At 45.0% G+C, this 12,950-nt stretch overlaps 1 protein-coding gene across 2 annotated transcripts in view; it reads right to left on the bottom strand.

Moving 5' to 3' along the window:
* Window positions 1-7,631: 7,631 nt before the first annotated feature.
* Window positions 7,632-12,950, bottom strand: part of C12H1orf94 (chromosome 12 C1orf94 homolog) — a 52,507-nt gene continuing 47,188 nt past the window's right edge. For both annotated transcript variants that reach the window (XM_010385172.2, XM_010385171.2), the window contains exon 7: window positions 7,632-8,089. In XM_010385172.2, the coding sequence (XP_010383474.2) occupies window positions 8,014-8,089 (76 nt within the window). In that variant the 3' untranslated portion in view covers window positions 7,632-8,013. The remainder of the gene's footprint in view (window positions 8,090-12,950) is intronic.

The following is a 12,950-nucleotide window of genomic DNA, read 5'->3' as shown; positions in this document are numbered from 1 at the left end:
GCTTTCTGTTGGCTCTTCCTGTGAGGACACTAAACCCATCTAATCTAATAGGACCTAATAGGACTTCATCCAATCCTAATTACCTCCATGGGTCTCATCTCTAAAAACCATCACACTGTGGGTGAGGACTTCAACATATGAATTTTCGGAGGATACAAACCTTCAGTCTATAACTGAGGGTTTTCTAGTTATTAGGCCAGTTACTTGGCTTCAAACCCATTCCCAATGCTCCTGAAACTCTGTAAGCCATATTTCTGCTTTGCCTTCTGGTTGCCTGTCAGGCTCTGCCAATAAGGGGCACTAGAGGCAGGAGGAGGAAGAAGGGATTATTTGGTCCCATTTGGCTCCTATGCTGGTCAACATCAACCTAGCAACGGCAATTTTTTTTTTCTAATAGCAATAGTTGCATCCAGTTTACTATTTTCCCAACACTTGCAAACTTGCAAAACCAGCCTCAATGCACCTCCCCCTCAGAGAATGGGTCCCTACCCCATAAAGCCCTCCTGTGTGCCCAGAGACACTAACATCAGCTAAATAGCCCCTGCTTCCCAGATCCAGACATCAGCTCCTCGAGGCTCCTTCTCCAGCCTTTTACGTTTTAATCATTACACCCTCTTTCCTTTGGGCAACAGCTGCTTCCTGCAGTTGCTACTTCTGTGATACCCTTGGAATTCTTGTTATGCCTTTTCAGTTTTTCGGTACAGACTTAATCATTACATATATTAAATTCTTTCTATTGAAATAATTGAAGTCACTTCTGTCTCATGCCTGGGCCCTGACTGATAGTGGGGACTTGGCCCCATTTATTGCACAAAAAGACGCAACGCTGGAAAAGATAGATAGGCCACCTTTGCATTCTCTAGGACTGTTTATCTCCTTGTAAAGTGAAGCAAATGACAAATATGTTTCATTTATGAGCTTGACCCCACCAAGTCAATTATCTCTTTCTCTGTTTGGTAACGTCTGGACAATGTGTTTGTGGCAAGGAAAGCTTTCTTTGTTGAAAAGTCTTTCTTCTTTCTTGCAAGATAGTTAACTCTGTGAGGTCAGAGCATACGATTGCTTATCTACGTAACTCAGCACCTAGCCCAGTGCCTGGTACAAGGGAGGCATTCGATAAATATCTACTAAATAATTGGATGAATAAATACAAAGATGGGTGAATAGAAGAATGGATGGATAAATGGATGGATGAGCATTACCTAATATGAAGAACATCTGCTAGTGAAAAGAGGAAGGTGTTCTCGAAGGAATAGTGTTACTTCATTTCAAAATGTCAATTAAGGGTCAGGCGCGGTGCCTCACGCCTATAATCCCAGCACTTTGGGAGGCCAAGGGGGGTGGGTCACGAGGTCAGGCAATCGAGGCCATCCTGGTCAACATGGTGAAACCCCATCTCTACTAAAAATACAAAAATTAGCTGGGTGTGGTGGCGCATGCCTGTAATCCCAGCTACTTGGGAGACTGAGGCAGGAGAATCACTTGAACCAGGGAGGTGGAAATTGCCATGAGCCAAGATTGCGCCACTGCACTCCAGCCTGGTGACAGAGCGAGACTCCATCTCAAAAATAAAAAAAAAAAAAAGTCGATTGGGATTATGTGTGAAAGAAACCCAAAATTACAGTTGCTTTTAAAAAGCATTCACTTTCCAATCATGTAAACAAAACCCAGGGATAGGCACTCCCTTGTGGGAGGGTTGGTTTGACCATTCCACAATCTCAAAGGTACTAAGAGGCCCAGTTCCTTCTTGAGGTTGGTTGCTCTACCAACCTCATCATGAGGCCTCCACCTCTAGAAACCATAGAGAATACTTCTGCCTACATCCCATTTGGCCGTAAGTAAGTCACATACTCTGAATGCCCATGTGTCACTCTGAAAGTGGGGTTCCTTTACTAAGGAGAAAGAGGGAATGCATATTTGGTCCCAATTGACAATCCCTGTCATGTGAAGGAACGTATAACACAGAACTGAGGAAGTTCTCCCTAAAGAGGGAGGCTGGGAAAATGATTTGAAGTCCTGGAGGAGGAGTTTGAAGGCTGAGAGCCGATTTCCCTGCTTCAGGTGATCTCTCCCTTTCTTATGGAGAATCCACTGCTGCTTCCCTGACCTCCTCAGCCCCTGCCTCCTACTTTCTTATGACACCGACTCATACCGGAAAATGTCTCAGAAGTCTTAGTTGTCTGAAAATGTAATAGCCATGATTAGTAGCTGGTATTACTTTATGAAGTATTTCTAGAACTCCCACAAAATGCTACTCCTCAACTCAAACTACATAAAGACTACTGTTTGTGTTAAGGTTCACAAATAGGCTGGGCTCGGTGGCTCAGGCCTGTAATCCCAGCACTTTAGGAGGCCAAGGTGGGTGGATCACCTGAGGTCAGGAGTTTGAGACCAGTCTGACCAATATGGTGAAACCCTGTCTCTACTGAAAATACAAAAATTAACCAGGCATGGTGGTGTGTGCCTATAGTCCCAGCTACTTGGGAGGCTGAGGCAAGAAAATTGCTTGAACACGGGAGGTGGAGGTTGCAGTGAGCTGAGATCATGCCACTGCACTCCAGCCTGGGGGACAGAGCGAGACTCCTTCTAAAATAAAGAGAGAGAGAGAGAGAGAGAGAGAAATTCACAAGTAGAGTGTGTCCAGGAAGAAAACTGGAGGCTTACAACTCGAAAACATGTCACATGGGAATTCACTGCAAAGACCAGGAATGTTAAAAGAGCAGACATCACTTGGCCTGGCACAGTGGCTCAAGCCAATAATTCCAGCACTTCGGGAGGCTGAGGCAGGCAGATCACAAGGTCAAGAGATTGCGACCATCCTGGCCACCATGGTGAAAACCCGTCTCTACTAAAAATACAAAAATTAGCCAGGCGTGGTGGCACATGCCTGTAGTCCCAGCTACTTGAAAGGCTGAGGCAGGAGAATCACTTGAACCCGAACCCAGGAGGCAAAGGTTGCAGTGAGCCGAGATCGCACCACTGCACTCCAGCCTGGCAACAGAGTGAGACTCTGTCTCAAAAAAAAAGAAAAGAAAAGAAAAGAAAAGAAAAGAAAGAAAAAGAAAAAAAAGAGCAGACATCACTTATCTGACTCTCTGAACTGGATTGGGTGATCCTGGTATGTGCTCTCACAGCTCACAGCTCCCAGTGTGTGCCTTTGGTAACCTCATCACCTTTCACAGTAACTATGATTGAACATCTGTGCTTAAAAATTCACAGGGCCAGGCACTGTCTCTGTCTTGCCCACTGATGTATCCCTAAGGATGCATTTTCAGTGACTGTGTGCTGAATGAATGGGGTGGGGGAAGGTGGGTTTGAAGGAACCCATAGAAGAGCCGGGAAGAGCTGGGAGTTTTCAGTCCCATCCAGACTTCATGATGCTGGATCAGGAAAGGCACTCAGGGTCCCTGTTCCCATTATTCTTCAACTATTTCTGGAATTCCCTGAGAGGTGAGCAGAGTCAGGGGTGCAATGTGTTGGAAAAGCATTGGCCATTGGCTCCAGGCCCCCCTTCACCTAAATTCTCTTCATAAGAATTTCTTGAGAAAAAAAGTTTCTAAGGACTTCTGAGAATCTGATTCTCATTCTGGGATGAGAGCTGGGGCAGTGAGCTCTAGCTGTGTCAGAAGGCAGCTTGATACAATTCAACAAGAATTTTTGATACCTACTGTGTGCCAAGCATCATACTAGTGTTCTACATGCAACTTCTCTCTCTTTTAAATAAATCCTTATTTTTATTAAAGTAATGCATATACATGGTTTAAAAGCCAAATAGTGCTAAAAAGTCTCATAAACAAGGCAGTGATCCCTGCACCGTCTTCCCCCACAAATCAATGCCCCTAACTCTCTTGACTCTTTATCTTGGTGTTTATCTCCAGATTTCTAGATAATTGTATGAATTCCACTATCTCTGGTATCATCCATTTTAGATATTATCTCCTGCCTTCCTATTATGATAAATGAGGATTTTAGCTCTATTCACACCTTCTCTCCACCTTCATCCTCCCACCACGGTTACAATTTATCACCATTTTTTGTTAAATCTATATTTGAACTTTTTATTGTTGTGACCAGGTAAGTATTGTTCACTGCTGAGTTAATAACAATTGTTCCTTTTTAAATTTGAATTTATAGTTAAAGCTTCCCACCCTCACCAACTGCTATAAAACAACTCTTAATACAATTTTCCACAGAATCAGCTCCATCAGAATAATCTATCATTTTTTTCTCCAGCCATTCCCCAACCCCCACTGACATGCCTCTCTTCTGGAGCTCACCAACTTCCTACTCCAATCTGGACTGGTGGCGGTGGCTCTCAGAGGCTCTGTTTCATGTCTCCTGAGTGAAGACATTCCTTTTCCATCATCCCAGGAATCTCCTTAGCCTCCCTCCACATTGAATACCTGATTCCTGGATTCCATGTCTTCTTTCTTTGTTTACCCACTTGTCTTATTGGAGTACACCTTCCCTTAGCTTCCTGACAAATGTGCAGGGAAGTAAACTTTTTGAGACTTTGCATATCTGAAAGCATCTTATTCTACCTTCACAAGGCAGAGTTTGGATTTAGAATTCTTGGTTGAAAATTATTTCCACTTGAAGTTCTGTCGCCTTTGTTTCAGGATGTTCTAGGTACCAGTGTTACTGTTGAGAACTCTGCTGCCATTTTGGTTCTTGAGCATTTGTATGTGAGTTGGTTTTTTGGGAAATTTTAGAATCTTGTCTTTATCTTTGCTCTCCTGAAATTTCATAGGGATATTCTTCGATGTGCATCTTATTCTTTCACTTTGCTGAGCACTTGTTTGGGCCTTTCAATCTGGGGGATTTTCTTTTATTTTTTTCATTAGTATTTCCATCCCCTCCATTTTCACTCTGTTGCCTAGAATGTCCCTTAGCCAGATATTGGGTCTTCTGTATCGGTCCTCTCATTTGCTTATCTTTTATCTCCTATAACCCACCCTTATGTATTTTTTTATTCTTCTTTCATGAGATCTCTGTGATGTTAACTTCCAGCCCTTTCACTTAAAAAATTACATCAGCTATCGCTGTTTTAATTTCCAAAAACACTTTCTTATTCTGATTTAAAACAATAAGCATATGGCATATCATCCTTATTTTTAAAATGTACTACCTTATCTCCCTTATAATACTGCAGTCGGTCTCTCCTTAGTTCCTTCTTACCTTTGCTTTGATCTATTTCTTTCTTGTTGGAGATTGTCCTTCCAAAGAGTTGATTGGAAGGTCTTTGTAAAAGGGCATTAACCATAGGGTAATTTTCCCTGGTACCTCCAAATGCCTTGAGGCAATTCAGCTTCTCTAGCGGGCCTTCCAAACCTCTGCTTCTTGGTTAAAGCCTAGCTGCTGGTATTGAGGAGTGTATGTGTATTTCACTTGATCCCCATTTTCCGTCTGGGCCATCTCCACAGTCCTTACGCATGGTCTGTACATTTCTCTGAAGAAAATGCCTCCTGTCTCCTACAGAACCGGCCATGGCTTTTGACTTTGTGGGGCCAGGTTGCTTTCACCTCTTCCTAGCCCCACCTTCCATGGAGTCTAGCACCTGGCACCTCCAGTTCCTAGGACCATCGGGGCTCTGCAGGAGAAATGGCTAGCTTCTTGTTGATATTTCCTTTGGCAGGCATTTCCATGTGATCTTCCCCTGTTCTGCTAAGGCATTTAGCTTTCCTCCATCCCATTTCTGCCTTTGTATATGGGATGGGATTACCAACTTCTCCGAGTTTCATTGAGGATAGAGTTCGTACAGGTTTACTTGTTCTCCTTATTATTTGGGGGTAAGTTTCAAGAGAAGAGGAAAAGAAACATCTTTACTCCACCATCTTAAAGCCACAAGTCTATGTTAAGTAGACAAAGTTTATGTTAAGTCTACATTATCTTTTAATCCTCACAACTCTTAATATGGCCACTCACGGAAAAGAGGTTCAGAGAAGTTAAGTTCTCTGCCCCAAGTCATAGTTGGAAAGCAGCTAAGAAACCAGGTCTGGCCGAAGGCAAACCCATGATTTTTCTTTTACTGTCTCCTGTTTCCCAACATGCTGAGATCAAGGGAGGGTGGCAAACTATAGTCTAGCCTGGATCAATAACTAGAAGTACAATATAAGAAAGACCTTTGGGACAGACTGTTAACCAAGGCTATCAAGAAGAAACAAGAAATGCCCAAAGTAGGGTCGAGCATTGGGGAAGGGAGTTGAAGGACATCCAGGGAATCCTAGACTTAGGCCATGAAGAAAGTAAGAAGGCATAAGTCTTGAGGGAACTTGGGAGAGAAATTGGTTTCCAGGGACCCAGAAAGAAAGACCAGCGAGGCCACTGGAGTTACACTGTGAGAGCAAAAGAAATGCTTCTGTTGGCACTGGACTTAGGTCCATCCTGAAACATTGGTGACCTCCAGACCCGCAGCCTCCCATTGCTGTCTTGGTTAGGACTCCTAATGTTCCCCAGACTGTCTCTCAATGGCCTCATTCACGGTGGAGTTCAACTTCCAGGTGAATAACCGGGTTGGTAATAGAGCAGGTGAGAACTGAGAATGCTGGTCCAACCTAGATGTGTATAGTTCAGTTTTTAGACCAAAGAATATCCTTACATTAATTCCTGTTTACACATGGCACATGGGTTTCATTTCACAGACCAACTCTGGTCAGTGACAGCTGCCTGGAGCACCACATGGAGAATGACTCTGTGGCTTTGTCCAAGCTTATGGGGATAGAATGACATAGCTGATTAACGATGTCTGCCAAGGGGGTACAATAGAAGAGTTAAAGAATGTGCGCTGTTGGCCAGGCGCAGTGGCTCACGCCTGTAATCCCAGCACTTTGGGAGGCCGAGGCGGGCAGAATATGAGATCAGGAGATTGAGACCATCCTGGCTAACACGGTGAAACCCCATCTCTACTAAAAATACAAAAAATTAGCCGGGCGTGGTGATGGGCACCTGTAGTCCCAGCTACTTGGGAGGCTGAGGCAGAAGAATGGCATGAACCCAGGAGGCGCAGCTTGTAGTGAGCTGAGATCGCACCACTGCATTCCAGCCTGGGCGACAGAGAGAGACTCCGTCTCAAAAAAAAAAGAGTGTGTGCTGTCACAGATCCAGGCTATCTCCTCTTCCCAGAGTCATGTCCTCCATCAATGTGATTAAGTTGCTCTCAACGTCCTTATTCAAATCATTGGTGAGAGTTTGACAAGATAGGACTAGGGATGCTGCCATTAGGTGCAGTTTTGACACTGACCTCTATCTTGGTACTGATGTACAATCATTGGATATAGTCTGTCACATTTAGCGTTAGTTTTGAAATTGTTTTCCAGGCCACATTTTCCAATTGTTTGTCCAAAAGAGACCTTTTATGGAAAACTTCCACTTGGGATGGGAGAGAGTGCATTCCCTTTATGATGTCCCTTCCTGAGATGCATACACTGGGATGTTGAGAAGTGAGTGGATCACAGGGGAAAAGAGATGAGCCCTCTCGCTTATGATCCCTTAGGTCCCATATTTAGATAGCAGCACTCTGAGGACTCCAGCTTGTGGTCTCCTTTCATGTCCTGAGTAAACACTGAGTCTCGTGGGGAAAATGAGCAGTAAAGATTACGCAGAACACAACAAAAATAAACAGGCGCACTCCATTTCAAGCAGCTCATACTTTTATCATAAAATACAAACTTTCTAAAATTAAGTGTCTTACTTCTATTTTACCAACAACAACAAAAACAAAAATCACTCATGTTAGCTAAATACAGATGCATAAGTGGTTGAGCAAGCAAGTATGAATATGAGGAGCGTGTGTGTGTGTGTGTGTGTGTGTAGCTTGTGCCATGTGTGAGGGGGGCTGTTTGTGTGTCAGTGTTGGCCAATAGACGAATCTGGTCTTGCTGTTTTCTGTCTGTGACCTGGTCAGAACCTTGCCTTTCCAAACTTCATACCAAGCTTTTGCAGAATCCAAAAATTCAAAAAGCCCTTAGCTGTGATCCGAGGGCTAAGGGAGGAAAAGGGGGAAGAGAAGGAGATCTAAAAGTTTATGCCATTCCCACTGGAGGAAAAATAGGGGCTGTGCATCAAGGGCCCTCCGGATGTTGAGCCGAACCTGGAAAAGAGGGAGGGTAGACGCCATGATGAGATTCCTAATGTTATCGGAAAGGATTAGAAAAAAATAATATATTAATTTTTGAAACAGTGAAGACCATGACAGGCTTAGAAGGTAAAGGCTTTGCCATAAGAAAAAAGCTTTGGCCTTGGGAAAGTAAAATATTAAAATAATACAATTAGAGGACAACCAAGCACTTCTCCTTATGTTTACTTGGATCAGGAAGCCCCTGGGAGCCTGCAAATATTGTTTCAATGAAGCCTACACTCTCTCCCTGCCCAAGACCCATAGAACAAGGACCCTCTCTGGATCTAAGCATCTTACCTGTATTCCTGTGACCACTCTACCTGCCTTAGAGGACCAGATGTGTCCCTCCGGAAAATCTACAACATCAGAGAACTTAGAGGCAAGTCCAGCGTAAGATCTTCGAGGCTGGACAATCCTAGAGTCCCTCCTCCCCTTACCAGCACCAAACTAAATCAGGCCCTTCACTCCAACCCTGACCGAGAAGTAAGCGTTGAGACATCACTGAGTGCCTAGGTCTTTGCTAGACCCTCAGGGAAGGAAGAGTTAAGACGTGTGCCTCACCCTCTAAGAGCAGAAATGCACACGCCTCTCCTTTTCTCCCTGGCACACTCCTATCCATACTTCAAAATAGAGTTCAAAAGCCATCTCCTCTGTGAAGACTTCCCTGACCTCTCCAGATGGAATCATTTACTCACACTTCTGGAATCCTACTGTAATTTCTCCACCCATCTGCTCAGGTATTTTGAATGAATGGGAACAGAACTCAATACAAATTACAGTAGAGCAAATGGCTAGATTTAATCTAATCCTGGATTCTCAATCACTTTTCAGCTGGCCAGATGCATGTTATACAAGAGATTCACGTCCGTGGTACCCTCCTATGAACTGATGAAACAATTCCTCAATTGGAGGAGGGAAGAAGCAATGGAAACAGACCACAGCATTCATTTGTAGTGCCTCAGCAGCTAACTGTGTCTGTTGCTCACTGAGGGTCCATAGGCAAGTTAGGCTGGGTCGTGTCACTCCCTTCTCACTAAAATAAGTCCCAAGAGAGCACAGACTACCTATTTCATATCCAGTGCCCAGGACCTGACACAATGAGTGCCTCATAAGCAATCCATGCCAGCGGTAACCCAACCTCTATTTCTCTCTTTCAGAAATCATATTGGAAGATCATTCAGAAATCGTAATGATATTATTATAGGGATACCCTACCTTCTACTTTCAAAATAAAGGCTGTAACCCATACTTCAGTATTTAACAATTATCAGTAATCAACAATGATCATGACACAGCTCATATCTGGTTGCCACACACGCAGCTAGCTCCTCCAGGTTGAGAACTTCTGATCAGATCAACGGCCACTGGCATGATCAAGACATATGTACACTAGAGGGCCAGGAAGAGGAGCAATCTGTGTGGACAAGAGTTAACAAGGAATGCTTCCTGGAGGAGGAGGAGCTTGAGTTGCCTGTTGAGTACGATGAACATATGTCTTGGTTTGCCTGGGCCAGCCTCTATGTTGGTATTTCTGGTATAATTATTTTATAGTTTTTTTTATTTGAAACAGAGTCTTACTCTGTCACTCAGGCTGGAGTGCGGTGGCACAATCTCGACTCACTGCAATCTCTGCCTCCCAGGTCCAAGCGATTCTTGTGCTTCAGTCTCCCAAGAAGTTGGGACTACACGTGTGCATCACCACACTCGGCTAATTTTTTTATTTTTAGTAGAGATGGGGTTTCACCATGTTGGCCAGGATGGTCTCAAACTCCTGACCTCAGGTGATCCACCTGCTTTGGCCTCCCAAAGTGCTGGAATTACAGGTGTGAGCCACTGTGTCTGGCCTGGTATAATTATTATCTGTACTCCTTTTAACTCTCAAATTTATTATTGCTTGGAAGATAAATTGTATGGTTATCCCACTCTGATGAATGTATACAAATTGACTTGGCAGAGGGGAGGGTTCTACTTCTCCTTCCCTGAGGACATGGAAACCCCTCTCTCCTTCCTCTCCCCTTTACATAGTTTTGTCTCTTGATTCCACCTTTTCTGCTAACCCTCGTTGTCTTCCACACTAAACTCTCTGCTTAGGCCCATGTGTCTTCCCCAGCCAGGTGCAGCCTCACCTTGATCTTGTTCCATCCAGCACCTCGCATCACCACCCCAAAACCAGCTCTTTGTTCAGGAAACACTTTCTTCACCTGGCTTCCTGCACTCCACTTTCCCATTTTTTCCCCACCTCACTAGATAGTCCTACTTATTGATAGAGTCTTTGCTGGTTCCTCCACATCTCTGCAGCCTCTACATGCTGGAAGTCTCAAGGCTCAGCCCTTAGACCTCTTCTCTTCTCTATACTTGTGTATTTTGGGCCATCTCATTCCATCCCATCCCATTCCTTGCAATATCATGTATATGCAAATGGCTCCCAAATGTATTACCAGCCCCAATCTCTCCCCTGAGTTCCAGACTCCTATATGCACCTACCTATCCAAAACTCCACCCATCTGTCTAATGACACTCACAATTTTCACATGTCCAAGACTGACTCTTAGTAAACAGATCCTTGTTCTAGTCATCATTACCTTGGTTGTTTTTTGTTTTTTGTTGTTGTTTGTTTATTTTGCTTTGTTTTGTTTTGTTTTTGAGATGGAGTCTTGCTCTGTCGCCCAGGCTGAAGTACAATGGCATGATCTCGGCTCACTGCAACCTCCGTTTCCCAGGCTCAAGTGATTCTCCTGCCTCAGCCACCCAAATATCTGGGATTACAGGCACCCACCATCATGCCCAGCTAATTTTTGTATTTTTAGTAGAGACGGGGTTTTACCATCTTGGCCAGACTGGTCTCGAACTCCTGACCTCAAGTGATCCACCCACCTTGGCCTCCCAAAGTGCTGGGATTACAGGCATGAGCCACTGCGCCTGGCACAATGACATTAGTATTTTGGCATTGCTGCTGCTCCAGTTGCACAAGTCAAAAACCAAGGAATTTGCTTGACTTTTCCCTTCCCTCATTACACATTTAACCATCATCAAGTCCCACCAATTCTACCAAGAAAAGAACACATCACAGATCTTTTCACCTGCCCCCTTTCCCAGGGCCACTGCCTTCATCCATGCCACCAATGCCTTGTGCTCAATATAAAGCGCCTAGCCTACTCCCCTGCCTCAGCTCTTACCCTCATAGTCCATTCTTCGGACATTGGCCAATGTGATCTGTTTTATATAGAAAATTAGAACATGTCCTCATCAATTTAAAAGCCTACATGGTTTTCCACTGCTGCTGAAACAAGACTTCTAGCCATGCCTACCAGGCCTTGTCTAGTCTGGCCCTGGCTACCTCTGATTTTAATTCCACGCACTCCGTCCCTCACTGTTTGTGCTGCAGCCACAGGTTCCCACCTCAGAGCCTTTGCACTTTCTATTCTTTCTGCCCAGAGGCTCATCCCCGACATATATGCATGGTTCTTTCTCTCATTTCATTTAGATCTTGGCTCAAGAGGCTACCCTTGATTCTTCTCCCCACCCTAACCCATATCTCGAGGACCTGACTTTGCATACTTACTTGTTTATCTCCTTATTGTCCTTTTCTCCTCCTAGAATGAAAGTTCCTTAGGAGAAGGAAAACTTTTGTCTCGTTCACTCCATTATCCCTGGTGCCTACAACAGTGCCAGGCACATACAAGGTGCTGGATCAATGTTTTTTGAATGAACAGATCATCCCCTCTGGGTACTCAGGCTTGCACCCTTGACCTCGTGATCCTGGTTTCCTCAGCCTCTCAGAATGCCAATCCACCCCGCTCCTTCTCCTCACCCTCCTCTTTGCCTCCACTGTCTCTGGCTCTCCCCAGGCCGTCTCCCACACCTCAGGCTACTCCTTCCTCGGGTTACCTTCCCACTCCTCCAACCTCTGCAGACCTGTGGAGACCAGGCCTCAACCTTCTGGTCTCACAGCTCCCAATCGGTGGTTCCCGAAAGCTGACTGAGGAGACATTAAGACCACTCTTCCTCCCAGACACAGCCAGGGCTATCTTCTTCAGCAAGTCTATCTTCCCAGAAACCAGAGTCACAGCACAGAATGTGGGAAGTTGTCCAGCCCGCAGGCAGTTTATCTGGGTCTCTGTTCTCACCTCCAGGGGATGATAATCTCTCCCATAGGCCCCTAGAGCCACCTCCAGACCACACTCTAGCTTGCTTCCTGTTTCTCTTACTTCCAGCCCGTCAATTCACTCTGATGTGCATAAATCTTCCCCAGATCCCCAGGTCTAGCAGTCCAAAGCCTTTCATAATCCAGTCCCAACCTCCCTTTTCCAATCCTGTTTTCCACCTTTTTCAGAGACAAATCTAATGCTTCAGCCAGACGCCTTTATTCCCCAGGTCTCCAGCTTGCCACATGCCTTCCCATCTGAGGGCCTTGCTCCTCCTGCCTGGAATGCCCTCCTCCCAGCGCTGCTCACAGGAACCTCCCCCGCTGCAGGGATCCTGCCTCTGTCCTCGGGCCACTTTGATGGCTTTCACTTTGCCAGGGCACTAACATTGTTGTACCCACATTTCATCTGCTCTCAGTTCTCTGAAGGGAAGAAGCATATGCTATTCATCTATGGGTCCCCTGCAGGCTAAATTCAAATTAACTACATGTGTTAACACAGCGTTTCCCAGGGTGTGTTAGGTGGAACACACCATGATATACTCTGCAAGAGAAAGGAAAAGAGAGGGAGGGAGAGAGGAAAAGAGGGAGGGAGGGAGGAAAGAAGGAAGGAAGGAAGGAAGGAAGGAAGGAAGGAAGGAAGGAAGGAAGGAAGGAAGGAAGGAAGGAAGGAAGAAAGGAAGGAAAGAG

Source organism: Rhinopithecus roxellana, chromosome 12 (genome assembly GCF_007565055.1).
Source record: "Rhinopithecus roxellana isolate Shanxi Qingling chromosome 12, ASM756505v1, whole genome shotgun sequence".
Lineage (NCBI taxonomy): Eukaryota > Metazoa > Chordata > Mammalia > Primates > Cercopithecidae > Rhinopithecus > Rhinopithecus roxellana.
The sequence above is the reverse complement of the archived record's forward strand: the minus strand, read 5'-3'. Positions and strand labels throughout refer to the sequence as shown.